At 35.7% G+C, this 27,560-nt stretch overlaps 1 protein-coding gene across 7 annotated transcripts in view; it reads right to left on the bottom strand.

Moving 5' to 3' along the window:
• Positions 1–27,560, bottom strand: part of PCDH9 (protocadherin 9) — a 718,989-nt gene that overhangs the window by 503,314 nt on the left and 188,115 nt on the right. The window contains exon 3 of one of the 7 annotated variants that reach the window (XM_048934696.1): positions 16,417–18,352. The exons of the other annotated variants lie outside the window; for them this stretch is intronic. Coding sequence (XP_048790653.1) covers positions 18,332–18,352 — 21 coding nt within the window. The 3' untranslated portion in view covers positions 16,417–18,331. Of the gene's footprint in view, positions 1–16,416; positions 18,353–27,560 lie in introns of those variants that run through there. 7 annotated transcript variants of the gene reach the window in all.

The raw sequence follows: 27,560 nt of genomic DNA, 5'->3' as shown, positions 1-27,560 counted from the left end.
GAATCTATTGCCTTACAAAGCTTTGAAGGTACCTGAATCAAATTTGCTAAGCATCTGAAAAAGACCATAGGGGCTTTCAAAGTTAGCCAGAAAACAAAAGCAAAACAATAACAGCAACAAAAATCACACCAAAAACAGCAGCAGCAACAACAACAAAAAACAGCATCCAACATCTAGAAATATCATAAAACATTTCTCAGCAAAACATTAATTTTATTCTTCCCTGGAGATAGGGAAAACTTTGATGAATTCATATAAATCAGCCTGAGCTTAGGAAATGAACGCCAAATGCTTAACTGTGCTATCTTCTCTATCAATTATCAGGAACTGCATTTTGGAAGATTAAAAAAGCCTTCCTTTTTCAGATCTCAGACACACATACATGACATCGTTATGTTTGCATTCCTTCAAACTGTCTGAAGCAAGTTAAAATCTCTAGCTAAAAACAGTAACACGGAATTTCAAATGTTTTTGCAGCTGAACTTAGATTTCAGTGCTCATCAAAGATTTTCAGAGTTTACTGAGAACTTCGGTATGGGAAGCTGATGTTCACCAGCAGTTTAATCCTATTCGGTAAATGACAGTCAGAATAAAACTATTTTTAATTTTCAGTATACCAAAGGGTTTACTATCAAATTTTCTGAATTTACAAGTCAAAAGACAGTCTTTCAATCTATCTGGTCCTTGCAGACTCAGCACGCTATTTGTAAGCCAAGCTGTTGTCCTTCTGGCTTTGTACATTGCTGTCAGCATTAAAGCTTTGGCAGACAACACTCTTTTCTCAGTAGCAGACTGGGGTGCTATGAATGCTCTCAGGTTGACTGATACTTCAGCTAGTAATTCAGAGCCGTTCCATGCTGCAGTACAATGCAGAATCAACTCAATCTACTAGCTGTAGTGGATCATATTTTATTACTCAGTACTACTGATTCTTGCTGCATAGGCAGTATCTGTGGGTCCCATGGCCTTTAGAAAAATACGTTTTGAAAAGAGAACATTAGCATCCACTTTCTCAGATTTACAAGGTTAATAGTAGTATTAAGGAAGAAAAAAAAAAGCACAACAATAAAAAAAAAAAAAAAAACCAAGAACAAAAACCTAGGAAACAAACAAACAGAAACATTTACAATGTACAATTCTTTTCTTGAGAATGAAACATGCATAAGAAATCATGAAGGAAACCAGAGGGCAGCATGTGATTAAAGTTCGATCAATCTGTTCTCAGAGAAAAACTGTGTTTAAAATATCACTACCCTTAAATAACCATTTTGTGTTTAAGAAAAAGATTGAATGGGATTATATGATGTAATTCCCTGTAACAGTAAGGAACAGAACACAGAAACTCCAGAAGGTCTTCTCCAGCCTTTAAATTCTCCACACACTGTAAATATGCATGTTGTCTTTTCTCTGTATTCTGTAGCAAACTTTCCCCACGAACCAACTGTCATTCCTGATGCCTGTCTCTCTGTTACCAGAAGAAAATACTAACATTGTCACTAAGGATGCTGGATCGGTTTTGTAAGTGTTATAAATTAACTTCAGTTAAGGAATGTTGATTTACAGTGTTCTGAGAATCTGACCGTCTGTCCTTACTACTTCATTAATCTGCATATTCTGCAACATGTACTAACCTTTTTCTAATTTACTTTTACTTCAACTCACCTGTTATAAGTCTGGTACGGATTTATAGAGTTCATACTATACTTTCTTACTTATTTTTGAAGAAGCATGGCCCTGACTCTCTCCATGGTCCATAAATGATCCATATGGCTGACTGAGTCAAGCCTAAGCTGGTAGCTGTCAGGAGGTATGAATTCAATTTTGCAAGACCAATCCATTAGTACCTAAGCACTATTAACAGAGAGGAGAGAGAGAACAATTTTTCAGTCCTGGGGAATAAGAGGTTTCTGGTAGGAAGTTATTTGATCAAGTCTGTTGGAGCCAGAAGACCATGGTGAATAACCTCTCATAATAATGAGTAGTTCATTCCCAGGAGAAGAGAAAGTTGGTGTCAAGAAACATGTTTTATTATATTCCTTCAAGATATCACTGAAGCTAAGAGCTCAGCAGGTTTCAAAGAAGGTTTAAATATTTATATGGATAACAAGACCATCAAAAGCTACACTGGACAGTAAACCTCCTTTTTTTCCTGAGAAAATAAACTCTCATGCTTCGGTGCTTAACCCTGCTACAGGAAATGCTGGAAAGAAACAGGCTCAGTGTAAATACTGCCAAATTTCCATTTTGGAGCTTTCCGAAGTTCCCTTACTTTACCTTTTATACTGCCTACAGTTTAAAAAGGACCCAGAGGGAATATCATTGTGATGCTTCATGGCATGGCCTGAAAATCAAAAACCCATTCAGTGAATAAAAACCTAGCTGCTACATTTTATTTGCAAATTTACTTTTTGAAAAATAATGTGTTGTGTTGATCCCAAGTTTAAAGTGAGTCACAAATAACTCATGTCAAATTTATTATGTGGGCATTTAAACACCTCCAGAATCCTCTTTGTAGCACGAACATTGAAGAAATAACTTAGATGGAAATAGAAGAAACAGCTCTTCCGCCTAAAATCTGAAGTTTTTTAAAAAATATTTATTCTACAAGAATTCTCTCCAGAAATTTGCCATGATTATCTTTAACAAGTCAGCATTTTTTGTATTTACAAAGCCATAGGTCTGAAAAGTTTTCATAAACTTAAAATAAAATGAACTGAGAACTCAAATGCTGGAAGTTATTAACAAGCACAGGCTTTCAAGTAGAATGTCCAAAAATTTGAGAAGGTAAATGAGATCACAGAATCACTGAATCATCAAGGTTGGAAAAGACCTCCAAGATGATCCAGTCCAACTATCCACATATCACCAATGTTTCCCCACTAAACTATGTGTCTTAGTGCCACATCTAAACATTTCTTGAACAGCTCCAGGGATGGTGATTCTACCACATTCCTGGGAAGCCTATTTCAGTGCCTGACCACTCCTTCATAGAAGCTTTTCCTAGTGTCCAACCTGAAACTCTCCTGGAAATTCTCCCAAGGGAAATTTCCATCCTTTACTTGATGCAGCAGGGAATGTGACCACTGAAGGCTGAGGTTCTCAACGCCTTCTTTACATCTGCCTTTAATAGGCAGATCAGTTATCCTCAGAGAACTTTATGCCCTGAACTGTAAGTCTAGGATGCTGTACAGAATACACCCCTGGTGATTCAGGTGGAGATGGTTAGAGAGCTCCTCCTCCATCTGGACTGTCACAAGTCCATGGGACTGGATGGGCTCCATCCTAGGGTGCTGAGGGAGCTGGCGGGATGATTGCCGAGTCGCTCTTCACCATCAACCTAGCGTTCTACTAACTTCTACTAACTAGCATTCCTAGTTATCTGAAGAAGTACCAGAGGACTGGAGACTTGCTGATGTGACTCCTACCTACAAGAAGGGCTGTAAGGAGGATCCAGGGAACTACTAGCCTGTCAGCCTGACCTCAGTACCAGGGAAAGTTACAGAGCAAATCATCTTGGGTAAAATCACACAGCATGTGTGTGGCATCCAGGGGATTAGGCCCAGCCAGCATGAGTTCATGAAAGGCAGGTTGTTCTTGACCAACCTCATCTCCTTCTGTGACTGGGTGACGTGACTTGTACACGACAGAAAGGCTGTTGATGTAGTCTACCTAGACTTCATCAAAGCCTTTGACATGGTCACTCACAGTGTTCTTCTGGCTGCCTGTTGCCTGGACACATATACTCTTCTCTGGATAAAGAACTGGCTAGAGGGCTGTGCCCAATGGGTAATAGTTAATGGAGTTAAGTCCAGCTGGTGAGCCATTACAAGTGGTGTCCCCCAGGGTTGGTATTGGGGCCAATCTTGTTTAATATCTTTATTGATGACCTAGATGAGGGGATTGAGTGCACCCTCAGTAAGTTTGCAGATGACACCAAGCTGGGAGGTGGTATCGATCTGCCTGAGGGTAGGGAGGCCCTTCAGAGGGATCTGGTTAAGCTGGATTGCTGGGCTGAGATGAATGGGATGAGGTTCAACAAGGCCAAGTGCTGGGTCCTGCACTGTGGCCACAATAAACCCATGCAGCACTATAAGCTTGGGGATGAGTGGCTGGATGACTGTGAAGAGGAAAGGTGTTGCCTGATGCTCAGCTGAACATAAGCTGACAGTGTGCCCAGGTGGCCAAGAGGGCCAATGCCATCCTGACCTGCATTAGAAATAGCAGGGAGCAGGAGCAGGGAGTGGGGAGGTAATCATCCCTCTATACTCAGCACTGGTGAGGCCGCATCTCAAGTACTGTGTTCTGTTTTGGGTCCCTCACTACAAGAAAGACATTGAGGCCCTGGAACGTGTCCAGAGAAGGGCATCAAAACTGGTGAGAGGTCTAAAGCACAAGTCTTATGAGGAATTGCTGAGGGAGCTGGGATTGTTCAGTTTGGAGAAGAAGAGGCTCAGGGGAGACCTCATTGCACTCTACAACTTCATGAAGGGAGGTTGTGGTGAAGAGGGGTTTGGCCTCTTCTCCCAGGCAACAAACAGGACCGGAGGAAATAGACACAAGTTATATCAGAGGAGGTTTAGATTAGACATAAGTATAAACGTTTTCTCTCATAGAGTGTTCAGGCCTGCCCAGGGAGGCGGTGAAGTTGTCATCCCTAGCAGTGTTCAAGAGACATATGGATGAGGAGCTACGAGATATGGTTTAGTTGCTTTTGGTAGCAGTGGTGATGGGAGGATGGTTGGACTAGATGATCTTGTAGGTCCTTTCCAACCTTGTGATTCTAAGATTATATGAAAACTTAAAGTCATTACCTCTAGTAATAGTCCTATTACTATTACCTGGGAAAAGAGACTGAAATCCACCTTGCCACAACCTCCTTTCAGCCAGTTGTAGAGAGCAATAAAGTCTTCCCTGAGCTTCCTCTTCTTCAGACTAAACAATCCCAGTTCCTTCAGCCACTCCCCATAAGACTTGTCCTCCAGACCCCTCACCATTTTTATTACCCTTTTCTGGACACCAGGGCCTTTTTCTGGACATTCCAGGGCCTCGGTGTCTTACTTGTAGTGAGAGGCCCAGAACTGAACACATACAGTGCAACCTCCCCAGGGCTGAGTACAGGAGGATGATCACCTCCCTGCTCCTGCTAGTAACACTATTTCCGATACAAGCCAGGATGCTATTGGCCTTTTTGGCCACACCTTAGATGAATATTAGCATCACCTTGAAGGTCACAATCACGTTAGACTGAGAGTACTCAGGATAAAAAAGAAAGTACCCAATTTACTTTGGGTAAATTAAAAAAAGGATTCTCATTCAATAGTAGCTGCACAGAACTTGTAAGTGTTCAGCAAAATGACAGAAATAGGATTTGTCACTGCCAGGTTCACTGAAATAACTAGATCCGAGAGAAGGAGAGTTAAATATAGCAATAATGTATTTGTGCTAATGTTAACCATACATATGAGTTGCATACCTAGGAAATGGAAATTGAGTGCATAGTTTAAATGAAACTCACACTTTGGAAATTTGTAATGAGTTATCACAGGTTTAACAAGGAATGAAATACAATTTCTTAGTCATTCCTTCTTCAAAATTCATTTGGGTCTGCAAAAGAATATCTTACTCATCAAGTATGAGTTCTATTCAATAATAAAGAATCCCATAACAAGTATCTGTTTTCCTTCTGTAAGATCAGGTGAAATTTTAAAGGGCCAGTAATTCATGCAAACATGCACACATCATTTTGCATCACTGTAGAGCTATTGCTAACCTCAGAAATTGGAGTAGAAAAAAAAAAAGAAAAAGAAAAAGAAAAATCAAGCATATTAGTTTGTTCTGTTACGTGCTTCTACGGATCCTTCAGTATGGTATTACTTTCAATGATTTTTCCTAGTTTTTGTTTGTTTGTTATTTCTTTAGGAGACAATTGCAATACTGTGTCCATATTTTCTTCTAAATATTTCCGACTTGATATGTCTGCTTTTGCATCCTTTCTATACACTTAATGTTCATTAAGGAGAAACCTTGCTATCGTGTCTATTCCTAATGCTTATCTTCATGTAAGCCAGCCCCTATTGATCCTTCCATCCTTAAGAAAATAACACTTCTCAGGTATTTAATGACTTCTGTATACACACATGTACTGAGTTTGAATCTCCAACTTTGTTTCAGGAATGATTTCACTGGAATTTCATGGGTCTTCACAACATGAATATTATGTGGATTGCAGTAACAGTAGTATCAAGACATCTGTTAGACTAAGAGAAAGTGCATGAAGCAAATGAATGGCTGAGCCACTTCAAAATTCAACCTAATACTTCATGCTGCAATTTCTCTTCCTGCCTCCTTTCTTCCCTCCCCTTATTTCAAAATCTTAACTAGGCCATTTGTTACATTCTTGGTCTTACAAATATACACATACTTGTATATAGTATACGAACGAATATATATATATATTGCTACCCAATTCCCTTCTAGTTATAAGAATCCCGTTTTCCTACTGCTTTTCTTATCTTTTCAGCCTCAGGCTTCTCACCTGACATCAGTACATACTCCAGTAGTAAGCTATCACTGCTCATCACCTACTGTGAATCACAAAGTCACTGCAGAAACTTCTTGCTCCAAGATAAGCCTACTTAGAGAATATCCCACTAGTGAGCTGCTATGCAATAGGTGCAATTTTCATTCAGTGCAATTTGCATTCTCTGCTGCTTGCTTCTCAGAGATAACTGCTCACCACTGGGACAAAAAGATCACTGTCTGCTACTGAGTGGCAACTACTATGCCACTGAGTGGCAACTACTACTTGTTGAAATGGATCAGCAGCAATCTCTTACCACAGGATAAGCAGTCACTCTGAGTCCAAATTTGAAAATCACAAACACTGCAATAAGTGCCCTGATAAGAGCACTGATGGTGTGCATCAGTGCATGATAATATCAGAGCATGATACAGTTTGCAGCACCTGATCAGCTTACCACAATGAAATACCTATTTTTGTCAGTATAAATATAATTACTGACAGTATTAATCAGCTTCCGCCAGCACCAGAAATGGGATAGCACCTGTTATTGATAAATAGTACCTGTACTCAGTATATAAAATACTCCCAAACCAAGCATGATTCCTCGTCCAGCAACAGAGGAAGTTTATCACCCCTTCACCTCTTTTATCATCTTATGAAACTCCCACGCCCAAATTTTTTTCTGTTACATTTGCTACAATATTCTCCCACTCTATTTCTACTCAGCAACAGTGCAACATAATTTTCCACCTGCATATCTTTCTATCTGTGATAACCACAAATGCTGTATTTCCCAGGCTCTTCACTTCTTTTCTCCATCTACATGCAGGTACCCTGAAAACAATTTTTCTGGAAGTAATTCAGCAGATAAACAGGAGCAGCAGCTACAGGTAACTACCGCCTGAAAAATGATTTCTTGCTAACTCATGGTCTTCTCCTTGCCTGCAATCTTGAGAGGCAGTAGCCTTGGTTTATGGCAGAAATGAGGAAGGCTTAAGAAATGCCTTGAAATGTCACATGCAGTATAGGTTGCCAGGGACTGGTTCAGGTACATAGTCCTTCCTAGGGTTGATTTCTTTAAAATACAGATAATAAAAGAAATTGCATTTTCTCCTCCCTGCATTTCAGGATATATCACAAAGCTTTTGCTAGGTCCCATCTCAACAGGCTTACATTAAAAAAAAAAAAAAGAACTGTTACAAAGTCAGATGCTGAAGTTCTAGAAAAATGAATGCCCCAATTTTCTACTGCTTTGCATCTCATATAATATGCTATTACCTGTCATTTTCAATCCAAACATTTTACTAAGGTCATTAGGTTGATTTATATTTTACAGATGTAGAAAATGGATAAATAGTGGAGTGAATGCATGCTCAGTACAATAGCTGCAGAGCCAAGAATGAGTAACAACAGTCCTTTGAATCCCTTACCAGCATACTATGTGTGCAGTAATAGTTATGGAAACAGCTATGAAGCCACAAAATCACCTTGTTTGCACCAGTTCAAGTGATTATATGGAGAATTTTGAAAAGAAGTGGAAAATGAGACCTTGAATGAGACATAAGGCAAGAATACAAACCAAATGTACCTTCCACTTTTATTAACTTTCTTAACAAGGTTATCCCTGACTATCAGCAACTCTAACAAGACCACAACCATCTATTTTAAATGCCAAGCAAATGCCTGTGAAGCAACAGACTCTCTTTTTGTAGGGCTGATTCTCTTGAATCCTAATAGTAATTGACAAGACTTCCCTATCTGGACTGTTCCTTTTTTCTTCTTCTTTTTTTTTTTTTATTTTTTTTTTAAACTTCACATTTTGAGTATGTGACAAAGCTCTGTGGAAAGAGTTGCCTTTACAAGGAGAGCTGTGTGTTTTTTAAAACGGGTGAGCAGCATTATAAATAACATGTGGAAAGATCAAAATGCAATTTCTTTTTATTATTCCTATTATTGCAATTCTGTCCATAAATGGCACCCTCTTCGGAGACATCATCTGCAACATAATATTGATTTAATGTACCACTTTATATGCCTGCCCGGTCCTCAGATTAAAGACTTAAATTAATATGGCAAGTGAAACACTAAGAAATTCTACAATTCACCAGGTAGATAGGCTTATACATACAAGGTGTGCACATTTATAGTTAAAAAAATAAACAATAAAACAAACAACTTGCCCCTGCAAAAAATAGCCATAGATCAGGCCTAATTTGCTTGATTGATCTTAAGATCTCCAAACACAAATTCATTATTCTTTTATTAACTGTTATCATTATTAGAATTTATAAGGAACATATAAACCTATTAAACTAGACTTAAATGATGTGATCTATTTATTGAACATACTAGCAGTGAAAAATTAATTATTAAACAATCTCCACAGGAAAACACCAGTGGCCTTGTCACCTCAGAACCAGATTGATAGCATGTTACTTTCTACAGAGTGGGGCCCTGCAACTCTCCAATATAAACCTTGGAAGGGTAATGTTAAGCATGTCACAGCATAAGTCACATTTTTAATTTAATGTTTTATTAAACGTTAGATAGAATAAATTTATCCAGGCCTCACAGACTCTGTCTTAATAAATGAATTGGCACTCTTTCAGATGTAAAAAATGGTCACAGCTTCTCAAGGGCATCGGAAACCCTGAAGCTAAAGACACCAGTAAATACAAAAAGCAAAGGCAGCATGGACATTGATATATTTGCAAGCTTTGCGGGTGAGCCAACACTTTCAAAATGCTGAAGCTAACAAAACAAGGGCAGTGAACTCCCAAAATGGGAAAAGCACCTGCAGTAAGAAGCTGTGCTTGAGTGCTGTTGCATGAACGTGTCCACTACTGAAAAATAATAAAAAAAAAAAATAGAAAGGGTGTGGGTTTATCACCCTCCTGCTACTATATTTCAGGATATGTTTGTATCTTTAAAATTTCATGAGTACTATTAATAATTTATTTTTCTCCTGTCCTTCAATTTTTTAAGGCCAGACTTCGAAAACAAAAGGCAGGCAGTCATTCTCCCATTCTACTGTAGTATCTACAGCACCTTCATTTGTGTTTCCTTATAGAACCGCTGTCCTTACTAATATATATATAATTTGTCTAGGAAATATGGTTACAAGTTCCTTAGTCAAAATCAATATGCCCCTGCCCTGCTGTATCACTTCAGAGACGCTCTTAAGATTTCCACAAGTAATTTCAAAAACATTTGGCTTACATAAGGCAGGACAGCTCAACACTACAACTCAGTCAAGCTGCTCTATATATTTACATCAACATAAACTAAATGATTGTAAATGACACTGTTAGAACTGCCAGAAGCTCCCCCTTTCCCCACTAGTGGATAAAAAAAGTAAATAATTAGCACATTTTTTCCAGAACTCTAAAATGTTAGTGTTCAACAGCTATCCTTCTCACATTGCCACACGTTACACTGTTAGACATCATGAGAACAACAGGTTTTGATAAGCAATGTCCAAAAGCAGAGAGCAATGACATGCACTAAAAACTTTTCTTGCAGTCTGTGCTTCTGGAATTCATGCAGCTGCCATCCTTCTGAATGCACAAGAATGTTTAAACCATACAATAAAAAGGAAGAAAATCCTAAAACTTCCATTGAAATTTACATATTTTCAGGAAATCAGGAAACAGATTGTTTACATACAATCTAAAAGAAAGCACATAAGACAAAACAAAAAAGTGCTAAGTTCTAAGTGTATTGAATCCTCAGTCTAACTAGGTAACACCTGCCACCTCACTTACAAGTCCTAAAGCTGATGTGAGAAGAAATTAGAAGTACTATCAAATAACGAAATATTACTACTTTTAGACATTAGGGTTGCATAGAAACATAACAAGCAAAATGAAATTTTTACCTGTAGGAATGACAAAAACAAAATGTTGTTCACCCAGACTATATTTATTCCTCTATTTTTTTAGATGACTTGAGGAAATATAGAATAATCTCAGATGAGCAGACACGCTTTATAATAGAAACTGTATATTTATATGGAATATTCAGTCTTGTATTCAAAAAGTGAAGAAAAGGTATGATATAAAAACATATTTTTTCCCCTTTATTGTGTGTGAATAATGCTTTTTGATATTTCTGGCTTTTCCCAAAGGGTGCTGGACACCAGAACTGGACACCAGAACAGAAGTTGATCCAAACATTCTGAAGCTATTAAGCAGTATATATTCTGTATGATGAAAACACAAGGTTCAGTAAATGACATTAATAGTATCTTGTAGTTTAGTTTTTAATTACTGCTAAAAGGAGAAACACAACTTTTTTACAATGGTTGCTTTCATTTCACAAGTGCTTTTTCTTCTCTCTATTTGATTACCAAATCACCTTTCTTTGATGGAGGGAAGGATAATAGATTCAGCCTTAACAACAGGGTTTTTTGTGTTTTTGTTTTTTTATTTGTTTTTATTTAAACAAAATTCTTTACGCCTGTTTAAACTACAAACTGAAACCAGCTGTTTTGGCATTTTTAAAGAAAATACTGCATATTGTCTTCATTTTGAGGTACACTTTTGTTACTCAGGCATATAAAAATGATAAGATTTTTAAATTGGAGTAAGTCTGTATGTAGGCAAGTATGTAAATATTCCTATTATGCATATTATGAGAACGTAGAAAACCACACACAGTATATATGGCTCAAAATGTTCCAGCTGCATCTAAACTTCCCCTCTTGGAACATGAATGAATCTGCTGCCCTGTCTGTGTGTCCTGGTTTTTCCTATCCAGGATTAGCAGGACTCTGAGAAGAGGATATGGCAGATGTGCTCCTATTGCCAAAACATGGAATTTGGATCTTTTTGGGAACATGCTCCCTGACTTGGACGTTTACAGGGCTATTATGTCCAGTAACACAGATATAGCTCCTGCTTGAGAGCAAAGAGAAATCTGATAACAGTGAATTGAAAGGGCTTATCACTTTACTCCAGAACAAAAGAAAACAATGACCTATTTCTGCAGTTGTTATCCAAGAATACACTCTCAATCCAATGTGTTCTAATGTATCTGAATACTCTCTCCATTAAAATGGCCAGGGAACTGTGAACTTATTAAGAAAAGTTAACATAAGTAAATCTTAATCCTCTACTGCATAAAGTTAGCTTTTTTTCCTAGAATCATAAAAAAATGGGTAATTGTTATCAAGCTCACTTTGCTAAATGTGTGACACTATTATGTGTTACTTCATTTTTTCTCTTTTAGAGGCAAAATCTATGAGCCCATCTAAAGAAAACTATAGTAATCAAATATCATGTGTAGCCTGCACCCTTTCTGTAGCAATCCAAAAGATCACTTCTTCTTGTTGAACAAGAGAAGTCTCCATGTAAATTTATTTCAGTATTTTCAGGAAAAGATAATTTGCCTAATGTTTTCCTCACCTGTTTCCAAATGAAAGGATGCAAGTTTCCCTTTTCCTCCTAATTATCAGACATACAGATGAAGTCTTCTGTCCAGTAAAATCCAACAGAGTTATAATGTCATAGGATGCTCAATTTTCTCCACAATATAATATATATAGTACCATTACGTCTACAGCAATTGGCCTAGGCCAAACCTAAAGTCAAATAATGATGCAGTTTACAAAATTCTATCAAGAGTACATTGCTTTATTCCAGTATAGTGTACTTATGCAAAAGTAATCACTGGACACAGATTGATATCAGGGTATCCTGAAGTTGTGAATGCCTCATCTCTTGAAGTGCTCTAGGCCAGGATGCATGAGGATTTACAGAGTCTTGTGTAGTGGAAGGTGCCCATGGCAGGAGAGTTTGAACTAGATGATCTTTAAGGTTTCTTCCAATCCAAACCATTTTATGGTTCTGTGATTCAGTTCACAAGTGGAAAATATTGAAACTATGACCTGTGACTCACATATTAGTTTTAACAAAAGCTAAGAATATGAACTTTCCAAACTTTCTAAACTGAACCACATTACAGTGAGTCAAGAAAGTGAAAGTCCATTAAGGCAAATAGCAAATGAAATAATGTCTCCACCAATTTTAACAGAATTTTCTTTTTCATCCCATTTCCCCTCAGTGTTTGACTCCCTAATCCACAATATTTTTAATAAGGGGCACAGGGATGACAATATCTAATGGAAAATTGCTCAGAGCTAAAGGAACAGCAATAGACGGTTACATGCAAATTATTTTTATTTTTATTTTTATTTTTATTTTTATTTTTATTTTTATTTTTATTTTTATTTTTATTTTTATTTTTATTTTTATTTTTATTTTTATTTTTAGTTCTGTACAATATGAGATAACAGATGTAGGAAGATAAATGAATAAATACACGCTATTACTATGTATGTTCATGGAAGTCCATGCATGCCAAAAAGCTCCTTGGCACTCCTATTAAATACCAGGAAAAATTCTGAATAGATGTTAAACACAAATTAAAAAATTGCAAGTCTGTGACACATGTGATGTCTATCCTTAGTAACCTTTGGTTTTGAGGATGAAAGATTAAGATTTGTCATCCACTTTTACAGTGACTAATGAGCTAATAATTTACAGACAGACGAATACAGAATTTTTTAATTCTCTCTAAAATGGTGCCTACAAACCAAATGAATTATTATAATCAAGAATAGAAGAGTCATAAATACTCTGAAAGGACTATCTTTTCAAGAGCTCTATCCAATCATGAATACAAATGAGATTGTTCACTGTGGTGCCATTACTTGTGGGTATAAATATTTGCTCTTTTACTAAAGGCAAAGCTCTTTTAAACAAATGAATTCCCAAAAGTTGTGTTTATTAGAAATGCTTTCACACATGCAAATCATGGGTATTATGGCTTACAGTTCCTGATATACTAAGAAAGAGATATTATTCTTGATTACTTTGGGCACGTCATTTCATTCTTCTTTCTTTTGTTTGCCTTCTCTTATTATTTTTATTTCTCTTATAAGCTATTTCAAGCAGTAATTATCTATATGTGTATGCTAATCCTCGCATATCGACTAGTAATCAGGGAACAGCTGTGTATATAGATGTAATATATGTGTATGTATGATGTATTTATAATATAGATGTAATAAGTGCAGTATAGAAATTCACAGTGGAAGGTGATACACCATTGCTTGCTAACTATGAAGATGCTACTAGGTTTGGAGCATGTGTTATATCAAACTTATTCATCTTCACTTTAACAAATGCAAACAAAAAAACCCTCCATTTATTTCAAACATTCTAAACTTTGCTCTAGAGTTATTTCATTTAAAGTCCTTATCACTCTGTGTTCTTCTCCCTTCACTTCCCTCCTTTCTGTCCCTCTGCAACATATTGGTACCGTGGGAGGCATTCACACTGTCTAACTTTAGTCAACTAATTTAGGGCTCTGAATCACCCTCTAGAAGTGCCTCCCTCATAGAAATTGACTACATATGGAATAGACATTTTTAAACGTAGGTGTTCTAATATCTACTTTTTTTTCTTTTTCTTTTTCTTTTTTTTTTTCTTCCAGTTACTAAAGTATCTCAGTCTTGGTAGTGCTAATGCTTTCTTGCATTCCTTCCTATTCTTGACTAAAACATTTCCTGTCAACAGTGATTGAATTTATTAAACGTTCAGGTTGCAGATATTTTTTTCACTATCTTAACACCATCTTTTCACTTTCTCTCACCTAGACTTAACACAGCATACTGCCTGTAGCATTAAGACAAGCATAAAAGAAGAAAAAGGAAAAGAAAAAATAAATGTATAAGATATTTACCCACAGAAATTTACTAAAAAGTGTATCTGTCAATAAATTGCAGCATTCAGCCAAGGAGGCTGCTTCTGCAAGCAAGACAGTATCTGTCTCGTGCCTAGCCATGCCTTGACCTTTCTTCTGAGACTGTCAACAAAGATGCCAATTAGAGCCATGACTAGAGCAACACATTTCATGTTGTGCTAAATACAACTGTTACCAAGAAGACAAAGATCATCCATTTGCTTAATAATGGATTCCTGATTGGCTCAACATAGATCTTCAACTGGCAATTACTTTGGTAAGTCTCAAGACAAAGGGAAATTAAGGGTACTATTCATATACTTTTTTTTTTTTTTTAATCTATGTCACAAAAAGGCTTGCATTGTCTATGTCTGAATGATTTCCTAGTTTATCATTGATTTTGTTTACTTTATCATCTCTTACACAAATTATAGAAGACTTCAAGTTCTTTACTACCAGGATTTAATGTTAAAACTGTTTCCACATTTCACAAGTAATTCAACATATTGAGAGTTGCAAGCCATTCGAGAACAGCAAGTAATCCAAGGTCGGCTTCTGAAAGTACGCCTTTCAACAAAGCCATAAGAAAAGGCTTGGTCACTATATGTATCAAGTACCAGTTTAATTAGTTAAAGAATGTTAAATGTGATAACATGATGAGAGGCTGAAAAGGAAGACAATTTTTTTTTCTATCTCATTTGCAAAATGCACGTATAATTTATAGAAAAGGTAGAGAGGCAAGATGAAAAGAATGTATAGTCGGACTGTTCACTGCATGAAAATGTATAATGCTTTGTATCAATGGTAGGGAGAAGGTTATGGGACTATATCCTAACATTAGAATTATCTTGGAATTCCATTAATAGGAGTCATGTTGGTAAACTCATAGACAATATAATATTCTGTAAAGATTTTAAAAGGATTAAGACCGTCCAAGCTTCTTTAAACTTAAAAGAAATGTGTGTGCAGCAATGACTATTAATTTTTTTTTGTAAAATGAATGAAAATAATTTTAATCAAAATAACAATATTTTTTGTTCCTAATCAAATATAATTTCTACCACACTAATTACTAGAAATTGATCATTTAGGCAGAACCACATGGAGATGGAAAGAGGGAATCTTGAAGCAGGTAAAAAGAATAGTTTTTTAACTGAATCTATGTAAAGACACATAGACTACCTATCATGATAGAGCTACTTATTTGGATTTAGATGTCATATACCCTATTTAAATCTTACATTTCTCAGTTAATGCTATGGACAAATTTCAAAAAACAAATAATCTGAGAGCCAGTTTAGAGATTTTTGTGTGCAAACCATTGCTTCTTTAACATTTTATTTTACAGAAGATTAGAATGTTTCCCTCATAAGTTTATTTTTTATTTTTTCTTCTTTTAACTGAGAAATAATGTTTTTCCATATGTCGTTAATATATGTTATCAATAGTGATATATTATCAATACATATTATCAATAGTAAGTCACGATGCAATATTGACAGTATTACTATTATCAAATTTCTGGTTGTATACTGCATTTTTAATTTGCTTTCTTAAAATAATTTTCAGACAAGAATTTCCAGTACCTTGTATATATGCATACTTTTGAAGTTATAGAAAGAAATTACTTCATGAGATGCAGTTTTACATGTTAAGGAAAAAGTCAGAACAAAATATTATATATATTTATATTTCAGGTTTTTTTGTTCTATAGACCTATGTTAACATTGCAAGAATGGTATTGTGCTGTACCTGCTCAATGCAATATGAAACAAAAACTAGAAGTTAAAGGCCAGTCTAATTTAATTGTTCAAACTCAGTGAGATCTGAAATTAAGGAAAAACAGATGAAGGATGAAAAACAAATTAGAGACTGAAGATAGGACAGTTACCCCTGCTATTAAATAATAAGGCTATTAAATCTATTAAGATACACCCTAAAAACTCTCTATGATAGCATACATGAGGGAAATCACCAGTAACTGCAGTAGCAATACATTGTCCCAGCTCTGGATTAACTGTGGGATAGCAAAGCAAGAAACTTACTCAGAAACTTTTTATAGTTCTGAATTTTAGAAAAAAAGGTTAACAATTCATCTAAAATTCAGAAGGGTTATTTTTTATGTATCCTAATTCTAAGACAAAAAAAAAAAAAAAAAAAAAAAAAACCAAAACCAAACCAAAACAAAACAAAAAAAACCCACCAACAACAAACAAGAACCACCACTCAAGCCTGCTCCAAATACTCATAGAAACTCCATGTTAGCTGAAGCTAACAGGTTTCCTTTCACGGATTGGGATATGAAACAAGACCTACCAAACACAGAGGTGTGTTAGCCAATGTAGTCCTTCAAAGCTTATTTATACTGTGTTGCTTCATTTAATGTTTGCATACTAAAAATATGAATATTGTCACCATTTTCAAGAAGTAAGTCACAGCTAGACAGTAACAAAATGGCAGGGAAGGAAGGCATTAAAACTACATTTGAAAAATGCAGCATCTCTCACGACTTTCATTACCCTACTGAGGTTTGGGGAACACAGAGGAATATTCACTCTTCTCAGGAAAGCAGAAAACCACGAAGGCTGACAGAAAAGCACTGTTAAAATTTTTCTATGTTCATATTATTTTATACAGGTTTTAGAGAATAAATAAAATGAACAAAATATCCTGTGAAAAATGCATCAACTCTGCCATGGAATATTATCAAGATATGGATTTATTTCAGTTACAGTCTCAGTGCTTATTTCTTTATATATTTTATCTGGGCTTACAACAAAAAGCAGTGGGATACAGGCTCCATTTAATGAGTGACAGCATCCTAGTGATGTTGAAAAATATTTTGTGATATTCTCCCAAATGTACCATTAAAAAAGCATATATTAATCTCTTACACTACCTGAATACACACACATTTCAGGAGTTATATTAGTCCACAGCAAATATAAAGTATAGATATTTTCAGTGCAAAGCCAACAGTAGACTCAGTATTTGCACTGTTTTCCATATGCATTGCTTCGGCAAAATTCATTTTTCAATCATTTAACATTAAGTCATTTTCTTATGTTTGACTGGTAAACTGTAAAGACATAAATTTTTCTTAAGTTTCTGTTAATTTTGCAAGTATATTGTGAAAAGTATTTGGTTTTTTTTTATTCATTGCAGTGAGCTCATATTTTTGATACACATTCTTTTTCCTAAATTAACTATATGCTACACAGTACAATTTCTTATATTTGATCATTAACATATTATACTCATTAGTAGATATGACTGTGCAATTTGTGTTCTATCTCTATCAGTTTCTTATGTTGCATAAACACTGTGGTATTTTATAATCTTCTAAAAATTAAGTGAAGAGCACCATTATGTTACTATTCTTATTCTTCAAATAAAAAACTCTGTATTTCTGATTGTGTTATATTATACTGATATTTTTGTGTGTTGCTGTGCAGAAGAATAAATGTCAAAGTGGTTATTTTTTACTGTTACACTCTTATAATTCAGCATCTTATATTTGACTATATCAAAATAGCTTGCTCAGCAACAACAAATTACACATATATATATGTATGTATAATTGGTCCACTGATAGCCATAGATTATATTCCATATTCTAACTTAAAATCTCATTAAACTTCAGTACTAGCTGTAGAAATGTTGCTAGCATTTTAATAAGCTTGTTCAGAAAATAGAGATTTGATACCTGTTCTTAACCTCCATTCCACCCATAATAGTTTGTTTTAGGGCTGAGTGGACTGTTGTATGGAAATTACTTCATTTCCTTCAGATAAAGCTCTGAAAATATCACAGGAAGTTCTAATTGTCCTTATTTCCTTTACCAAACAGGTAAGGTCTGAGTTGCAAGTGACTGACCACATTTCCACCAATATGTTCAGGATCTCTTTTTCTGAATTCAAGGCAGTGGCATGCATCAGTGCAAGGTGTCCAAAGTATCTGAGAAGCCTTCTTCTGCACAAGCAATCTTCCTTGTGAAGAAAGGTGGTGGAGTCTGTTGCATGCAGTAGACAGCCAGGGTTGATGAAGCAGACATTGACTCTCTCAGGGAGAGGATGGAGAACGCTTGAGAGAAAGAGAAAGAGACACCAGGAAATAAGCAGGCCTAGGGGATGTTAGGACATACAAAGCCTAAAAATAGGTTTGCCTTTCCCCTTTTCCACAAGAATTCTGGGGAATAGAAATCTGAAAACACCTTGGTTTATATCAGACTTTGGAATAAATTCTGGAAAAGTAACAGCTGCCTAAAGCTTTAACTTGGAGTTTTCTTTTTATTTTTTGTAAGCTTTATACCCTTGCCTATTTAGACTGATTATATTCTGGTTTGCTGGGATTATCACCAAGACAAGGTTAAGAACTGCTATGTTAAAAGCTTGCTCCCATCTTAATTTTGCATGCATCTGTCTAGCATACTAACTACTTTTCATTCTCTATCCTGAATTTCCATACTTTTGGCCACAAAGAGCATAGCTAATGCAAGAATGTTTAGCTGTAATTGTGAAGATAACCAGTCTCTAACCTTGTTAGATTCAATGAATAAATGTGACAAGAACAAGGCTTCTGCCAAGAGACTAACTCCCTCTCTATCTTAATCAGAGAATAAATCATTCTGAAATAGGATGAAAAATGAAGCAGAAATTTTCTCAAAGATTAAAAAAAAAAAAAAAACGAACAAAAAACCCACGCATATTGACAATTTTCATTACAGAAAAAAAAAAAAAAAAATTAACATCAGGGTGCTTCAAGGGCCATACAAGGACCAGGTGTTCAAAATATATTAATGTGAAAGGAAAACCAAATTAATTATCTGTAATGTGGCAAAATTTGCAAATCGCACAAAATAGATAGATAGATAGATAGATAAATAGATAGATAGATAGATAGTCTGGTAATCAGGTCTGAAGAAGACAAGAAACTTCAGGAATAACTGCTCAAGCTAGATGGATAGGCAACCTTAAAGGAAGTGAAAATCATTTATTTAAATGCAGAGTAAAGCATATTGGTGAAAAAAAGTGTAACAAATCATACACTTCACCTGATATCTCAATTAATAGCTGCAACTCAGAAAAATCATCTGGACCCCAGTGCAGACTGTTCAATGAAAAGCCCTGCTCAATGTGCCACTGTGGTCAAAAACGCAAGTAAAATGTTAAGATACATAAAAATGAACTAGGAATAGGAAAGAAAATATAATGTCATATAAATCAATAATTTTCCCTCCTCAGGAATAGTGTGAAGTACTGGTCACTCCATCACAAAAAGGATATTACTGAATTAGAAGGTATTCAGAGAAGAGTGATTGCGATAATTAGGCATACAGAGAAGCCTTCATAAGAAAAGACTGAAAAAAAATGGAATTGTTAACCTTAGAAAAAAGATGAATAAGAAGGGATATGATGAAAGTATAAAAATGGTAAGTGGCAGAGAAAATAGATCAGGAGCTTCAGTAGTCCTGCATCTCATAATTCAAGAACAAAAGGACACTAAGTGAAAGTGAAAAGCAGCAGCTCCAAATGTGATAAAAGGACATACTTTTTAATGCAACACATAATTAGATTATGGAACTCAATGCCACAGGATGTCACTGATGTCAAGAGCTTACCAAGATTCAAAGAAGGACAAGGCACTTACAACTCCTGATATTCTTGGGAGTCTTACACAGACTAACCATTAAAAGTTTTGAAAGAGAGGTTACATCCCATGTTTCATATTTTAAAAGACAATACTTCTAAAAGGAATTTGGAGAAAAGATCTCTAGAGTTGGATTCTTCCTGCTTTGGCTGTTTGATTATTTTGTTCTTTGATTTGTTCTGTTTGCTTTTTCTCTGGAAACATCTGGGAAGTCTTGGAGAAAGACTCTGTAAAAATGAGTCACTGAAATGCTATTACTAGGGCTCTGGACTTCTCTTCCACAGAATAGTTATCCTGTACTTTACCATATTTCACTTCACCCCAGTTAGCTGACTGGATTTCTGCATCACCCATCGTCCTTTAGCACAATTGTTGCTCTAAGCAATGTGCCATGGCATGCACTTGGAGCAATGGTGTAATTTCTAGCTGCAGAACGAAATACAGTTTAACTGTAGCAGCTTTGCAATTGATTCCATGTGTTCCAATTGTCTTCAAGCCCAATCTTAATCTCCAGCTATGCTATTGACATCTTTTTTCATTTTCTGCAGTTGTAAAACATATGCAATATCTCCAAATAAGACATACTTTGCCTTTTATGCCTCTTATTCTCCACAGTTTCCTTACCATATTTATTTCTTCTTTTTGCTTCTCTTGCTGCTCAGAGAGATAAGGTATTATTCTCCTACCTTTTGTTCTTAAAATATTTATTTTCCCATTCATCAGCTTTTCTTTCCTGAGCTTTTCCTATTGGAAGACTTTCACTGCAAGTAAATAATGGTAGACACAAGTATAAAAGAGCTTTTTTTCTCAAAGCAGATATGTTAACTGAAAAGTGAATCAAAAATAGTGTGAAATATACTTAAGTAGGAACAAGCTTGTTGATTTTGAACAGCGTTCCATAATAATTCCTCCTTCTCCTATTAATAATTTCGTTACATTTTCAAATAGAGAAGGGACAGAAAACCTTTAAGTATTATAAAAATAGAGGTTTTGGAGGCAAATGGTAGTAGTCTTTTTATTATTAGTTGTATTATACTAAAAGACAACTTAGTTACATAGAATTAAGATCACCTACAATTTTCAAAGATTCAGATTCAACTAACTTGTCACAGGCATCATTCAACAGAAGCTATTAAACTAGATAGCAGGGAGATAAACCCTACAGGTAAATTTATACAGGTTCTATTTACTGCTACTATAGCTTTCATTTGACACCCACCCAACACAAAACCTACCAAGTTCTGTGAGGAGGTTGAGGGTAGCTACAAAGTAAGCAAAAATACTGGGGGTGGGAGGATGAGCAGCTACTTTTGTAGGGCTAGCAGGCTAAACAAAATGCTGGAGGGCTGTAGCTGCCCTAGAGAGAAGCTGAATTTGGACACTGCTCAAAAAATGAATACTATAAAGATGGCCTGAATATATCTGACCATGCTTGAGAGAATGTGGCAGCCCTAACTGAGCTGAGGTGTGACTGCTAGCTACTTCAAAGAAAGTTCTGGTGTGACTTGGCTCATCTGCCCCAATGACTGCCTCTGTTTTGCTACAGTTTATTTTTTCTCTACTTCTAGATGCATGTGTCATCAATCAGTTATGTTCCTGTGATTATTTTCTTCTTTTGCCAAGAAAATAAATAAATAAATAAAGTGGCATAAGAAGTTTATGTTCCTGGCTTAAGCTGCCTTATCCAGAACAATGCTGCAATGAAGTACTCAAATCAATGACTTGTGTCAATACTATCTTTTGAGACATCCACATGATTGTTACCATATGATTGAGATATGTCTGAAGATTTACAGCTAGTCTGCAAGATATTTTAGTCTGAATACAGTCCATGGGATTGCACTTGACATGATCTGGTGTAAATATGCTACTGTAGTACAGTATTCACTTTCAGAAGAGAAGGAGCTAGTTTGCAACAACACACATTTAAATTTTAAAAGGCTGAAAAATCCCCAAATGTATGTTATGTGGTATAATAAAAAGTATGAATACTGCTGGTATCACAGGAATACGAGAGGTGTTTCCAGACTATGAATATTTACCAATATGAGCTAAAGATAATTGGTATGTATATTGCTCTGTACATTTATATTTTGTTAAGACTTAATTCTCATTGTTAACGATCCCACAATCATGAAACAGTGAAATACCTTTCATTTGAAAGCCATCTACTGGGAACAGAGTGAATTGCATTTTTTTTCTCATTAAATGTCATACAAATGCAAAAAGTGGATTCTAATTCTTCCAAAATACAGAATTACGAGTTGTAATTCTGGATATTTTACTCTTACTGATAAACTCTTAAGTTAGTTTGTATCTCTATATTTCATATGGTGAGAGAAGTAGTGAAATATCAGTAGGTATAGCTAAATTATCAACATTTTGGATTTTTTTTCTTTTTATTTTACCTCCTCAAATCCTCCAGCCTACCTTTACAAGTCAAGTCCTCTGATCTAGATTTTGTCATCAGTTAAAAAGCATGGCCTGAAGTAAAATATTATTTTCAGACGAAAAATGTGTTTAATTACTGAAAATTATTTCCACTAATTTACCTTCACTTTCTTAGTAAAGAAACAAATAGTGACAAGTAGCATTCCTTGGGAATCAGTGCTGGGACTGATGCTTTTCACTATCTTTAAAGGACAGTGGGATCAAGTGCACACACAGCAAGTTTGCAGATGACACCAAGCTGAGTGGTGCAGTTGACACAGTAGAGGGAAGGATGTCACCCAGAGGGACCAAGGATAGGCTTGAGAAGTGGGCTCTTGTCAACCTCATAAAGTTCAACAAGGCCAAGTGCAAGGTTCTGCACTGGATAGGAGCAATCCCAAGCATAGATACAGGTTGGGAGAAAATGGCTTGAAAGCAGCACTGACGAGAAGGATTTGGGGGTGTTGGTTGATGAAAGACTCCACGTGAGGCAGCAACGTGTGCTTGCAGCCCAGAAGGCCAACCGTATCCTAGGTCGCATCAAGAGAAGTATGACCAGCAGGTCGAAGGAGGTGATTCTACGAAATAACAGATAACTATTAAAATAATTGATAGAATTTTTCATTATGGTTGTACCAAATCGTAGGTTTCCCACAATAACATTATCCCATCCATTTCATCCAAATGCATGCTGTCTTCTTGTTTTGCACATTAAATCACGTTTTTTTTGTTTTGTTTTTTTTGTTTGTTTTATTTTGTTTTTGTTTGTTTGTTTGTTTGTTGTTTCCCTCCTTTACCTTGTATTTGTTATGTGTCATTTTGTCACACATTCTGCTTGGAATGAACAAATAAATAGATGTTCCCTTACCGTGTATTAAAACATTTCATGTTAGAAGTCTAGCTCTAATTAGATTAGGTAGAAATGCGCATGGAATTAACTAGTGATGCAATAGACTTCAGCATCAAAGGTGAAGAAAGAGTACACTTTTGTTTGGTGTCACTGTGTACTGAAAATAAGTTTTGGAAGAAGTATCAATGAGAAGTATATCACATCTGCTTCCATTATGGCAATTTTTTTAGTTTTTATTTTTTTTAAACAGAAAAGAGAATTAATACATACTTTAAATGACAAAAGAATAAATGTGCAGAATGTTACAATATAGAACTCAGCACTTCTTAAAAATGAACTTTCCAAATTTAGAAATATTACTTGCTCAATTACAAATTAAGTTTCAGTGCCCAAGGTGAAATTTCAAGATGCACTTGAATGTATTGAAACTAAGGCCTACTGAATTTTATGTTCTCCAGACTATTGCAACTTCATATACTAAAAAGAATCATATTCAAATCTATGCAGAAATCTTTCAATTTGCTCATAGCTCTTTTTTTCTTTTTTTTTTAACATATCATTTGGCATATAATATGATTTAACTTCAATACATCAATGAAAGATACTGAACTGTGCATAGTGGTTCTGAATTGTTTTTTCTAAAGTTGAAAAACTTTTTCTCAGGTGTGTCAGTTGGGAATGGTATGATTGGAAGACGAAACTGGTAAAGGACAGCTTTTTTTGATCTGTAAATCTCATGAAGACATAAGCCATACTTCCGTGAAACTGGTTGAGCAATTCAAAAAGCTTAACCATATTTAATGTAAGTATAAACATAACTAACCTTTAAGTATAGTTATATATATAACTTATCTTTAACTTCATAAATATATACTCTATGCATGCAAGATTCTCGTTTGTCCTTTTTTAAAATGTTAAAATAAACCATCAAGTTAGCAATAAGAAATAATTTCTCTGCTCAAACTGCCTCACTATAAACCTAATTCTATATATTACTCCATAAAATGTAATCTGGCATTAATTCCTTTGTTCAGACATTCTGTATAATATGAAATTAACATTAAATGTTTCCAATATTTAAACACAAGTAATGTGAGACAAAATTTGCAATGACTGCAGCAAAATTACTAGTGTCTTAGTCTCTGCTCAGAACTCTGAATTGTCCAAGGGCCAAATTTGTAACTCCTACTCATATAATTAGTATCATGATATTTACTAATTACATGTATAAGGTATCTGCAGAATAAGGCTTGAAATCATGACTTTACTTTTAGCCTTACTTTTAGCCAGTAGTTATTTCCACCAATAAGGTAAATTTCATGGTTTTAAGTTTACAAGGGGCATTACAGGGCTATGTAGCAAATAGTTACCATGTATGGTGTATTTTGTTCATTTTCTTGCTTGCTTTTCACTGAAATAGTCATTAATAGCAAGATAAATGATGAAAAAACAAAGCAATCTCTGGAGCAATTAGACTTAGTCTGTAGAATCACTGTTGAGATATACATTTAGGACCATATTATTTATGATATTAACTGAGTTTTCAGTTTATGGTAACCAGTGCTCCCTCTTGAACTGTTCTCCATTTCTCTTTCCTCATCGACACAATATTCAGTATTCAAACATAAGAACAGTACTTTTAGCTTATTCATTTCTTCCAAAGGGTCTCTGATAGCAAGCAGTTACCTCATGAGATGAGGGTGCTCGTGGATAACATTATCAGAAGAGGTTTCTGTTACTTTCCATCATAATCCCTGACATGAGATAAAGGAGTATAAATGGAGAAAGTCCTAAACACATTGCAATCTGAGTTTTTTAACAACTAGATGAGGCCAGGCACCTAACGGCTATGGACATTCTGTCTTCTATCCAGGCTGATAAAGGACTGATACACACTATTCCATAGTCATAAACTCTTTAAGAGAATTAGATTTTTGCAATTGTAGTTACTTGTATGAAATTCTAACTAGTTATTAAGTTCTGAAATGTTCATATAACAAGGTTTAGTGCTAACACAAGCTGCAGTTCCAATATAGCATGTCAAAAGCCAATGGATAAGCTCATAGCTGTAGAAGAAGATGCAGAAGAACTGAAAGTAGATCTTCAGTCAAATCAGAAGATTTGTATGAACAAGTTAGATGAAGAAATGATCTTAATCAGTAAACGATTAATTTTGAAAAAGATGAAGAGAAGATTCTGTTCTGTTCTTTTCAACTTTGACATCATCTTTAATTATTCTTAAAAAAATTTCTTAAGTAGTGTCTGTCCCTGAACTCTCCATGCCATCCAGATTCGAACATTAAACTTTGAATAATGGATAATCTATAAAGCAATTATTACATTATGAATTTGGATGTTTCAGTACACTTTTTCTAGAGCAGCAGTTATGACACTGTAACTCTTTGTGTCTGTGTAGATTGGAGTAAATGTTACTGCAGTATGCAAGACGTACAAAAAGGAATTATTCCAGGGAATTTGGGGCCTGGCAGCCTGACAATGATCTAAGGTAAGATTGTGGAGAAGATCATCATAAGTGCCACCACACAGCATATACTGGACAATTGGTGGTGAGAAGAAGCAGCCAGCATGGATTTAGGAAAACCAGGTCCTGCCTGAATAATTTGATCTCCTTCTATAATCTCCTTCTGTTGACCTCCTTCTCCTTCACTTATCTATATAAGATAAGTGGATACTGGAAACACTGTGGATGTTTACCCTGAATTTAGTGAATTAGTTGACATTATGTCCCACAGTATTCTCTAAAAACTGTCTGCTCATTGCTTGGACAAGCATACAGAAAGCTGGGTGAAGAACTGGCCTGGCTCAAAGCATCACAGTGAATGGAGTTCAATCCAGTTGGTGGCCAGTCATCAGCGATTTCCCCTAGGACACAGATTTGGGGCCAGTTTTAACTTTTTTATCAGTGATCTCACTGATGGGATCTAGTACCTCCTCAGTAAGTCATAAATGTTACCAAATTAGGAAGGCTTTATAGAGGGATCTGGATAAGCTGTGTCAATGGGATGAGTACAATTGCAGGACATCCAACAAGCTTAAGTTCTGGGCCCTGCACTCGGGTAATAACAACCTCCTGCAGTCATACAGGCATGAGGAAAAGTGGCTGGAAAGTTTCACAGAGAATGGAACCTGGGGGTGCTGCTCTACAAAGAGCTGAAAATGAGCCAGGAATGTGCTCAGGTAACCAAGGGCAATGGCTTCCTGTCCTGCAACAGAGGTAGAGTGGTCAGCAGGACTAGGAAAGTGTTTGTTCTTTTTGTATGCAGCATTGGTGAGATCTGACCTTAACTACCGTGTTCAGTTATCGACCCTCACCACAAAAAAGGGCGTTGAGTTGCCACAGAATGTGCAGAGAAGAACAACAGAACTGGTGAAGGAAATAGAAAACAAGCATTACGATGAACAGTTGAGTCAATTGGATTTGTTGAGCTTAGAAAAGAGGAGAAGAGGAAGTTTGTTACTCTCTACAACAACCTACTAGGAAATTGCCACAAGGTGGTATGGGTCTCTTTTCCCAGGTGACAAGTGATAGGATACAAGGAATCTGTCTCAAATTTTGATTGGGAGGTTTAGATTGGACTTTAAAAAGGATGTATTCACAGAAAGGGTAGTCAAGCATTATAAATGGAAGCACTGCCCAGGGAAGAAGCCATCCATAGAGATAGGTGGATATGGCACTAAGGGACATGATTTAGTGATGGGAGTCTGTAAATCAGACTTTATTCAACCTAGATGATACTAACATTCTATTACTGTTTGCCTTAACAGAAAACAGTAGTAGGCCTACACGGTTTGAAAAAGACAACTAATATTTAGTTGATTTTTTTACTTTACTTCAGTGTACCTCTTAGCGTCCTGTCTTTGGCAATTTACAGATTTTGTCTTCAAGATACAGATATTTGAAATAACAGGTTGGTCCAAACATTGCTCAAAGTACTTCATGTCAGCATCTTCCTGTAGTTCTTTGAAGCTACTTCTCACCTGTCCTAATGCTTAATAGTTCGAGCTTTGCAACAGCAATTGGCCTGTTCAGACTACAATTAGTAATCATCTGAAAAATATAAGGCTGCACTAAGAATCATTTTCATTCCCAGAGAGGCACTTAGAACTACTTGTTCAGTAAGATTAAATACAATATAAAGTTTTCTTGTAGAAAAATCTTCTATCATAGTTAACTCTGAGTTTATCTTTTTTCACATTTTCACTAACTCCTAATTTGGAAAATTCTGTCACTTTGTAAAACTGAGAATTACATTTAGCCTACTGGTAAGCAGAAATTAACTAGTGCCAGTTTCCCATGGATATGAAGCAGACAGAACAAGTCTCTGAGTGAAAGCACACAAA

This window comes from Lagopus muta, chromosome 1 (assembly GCF_023343835.1).
Source record: "Lagopus muta isolate bLagMut1 chromosome 1, bLagMut1 primary, whole genome shotgun sequence".
NCBI classification, from domain to species: domain Eukaryota; kingdom Metazoa; phylum Chordata; class Aves; order Galliformes; family Phasianidae; genus Lagopus; species Lagopus muta.
The sequence above is the reverse complement of the archived record's forward strand: the minus strand, read 5'-3'. Positions and strand labels throughout refer to the sequence as shown.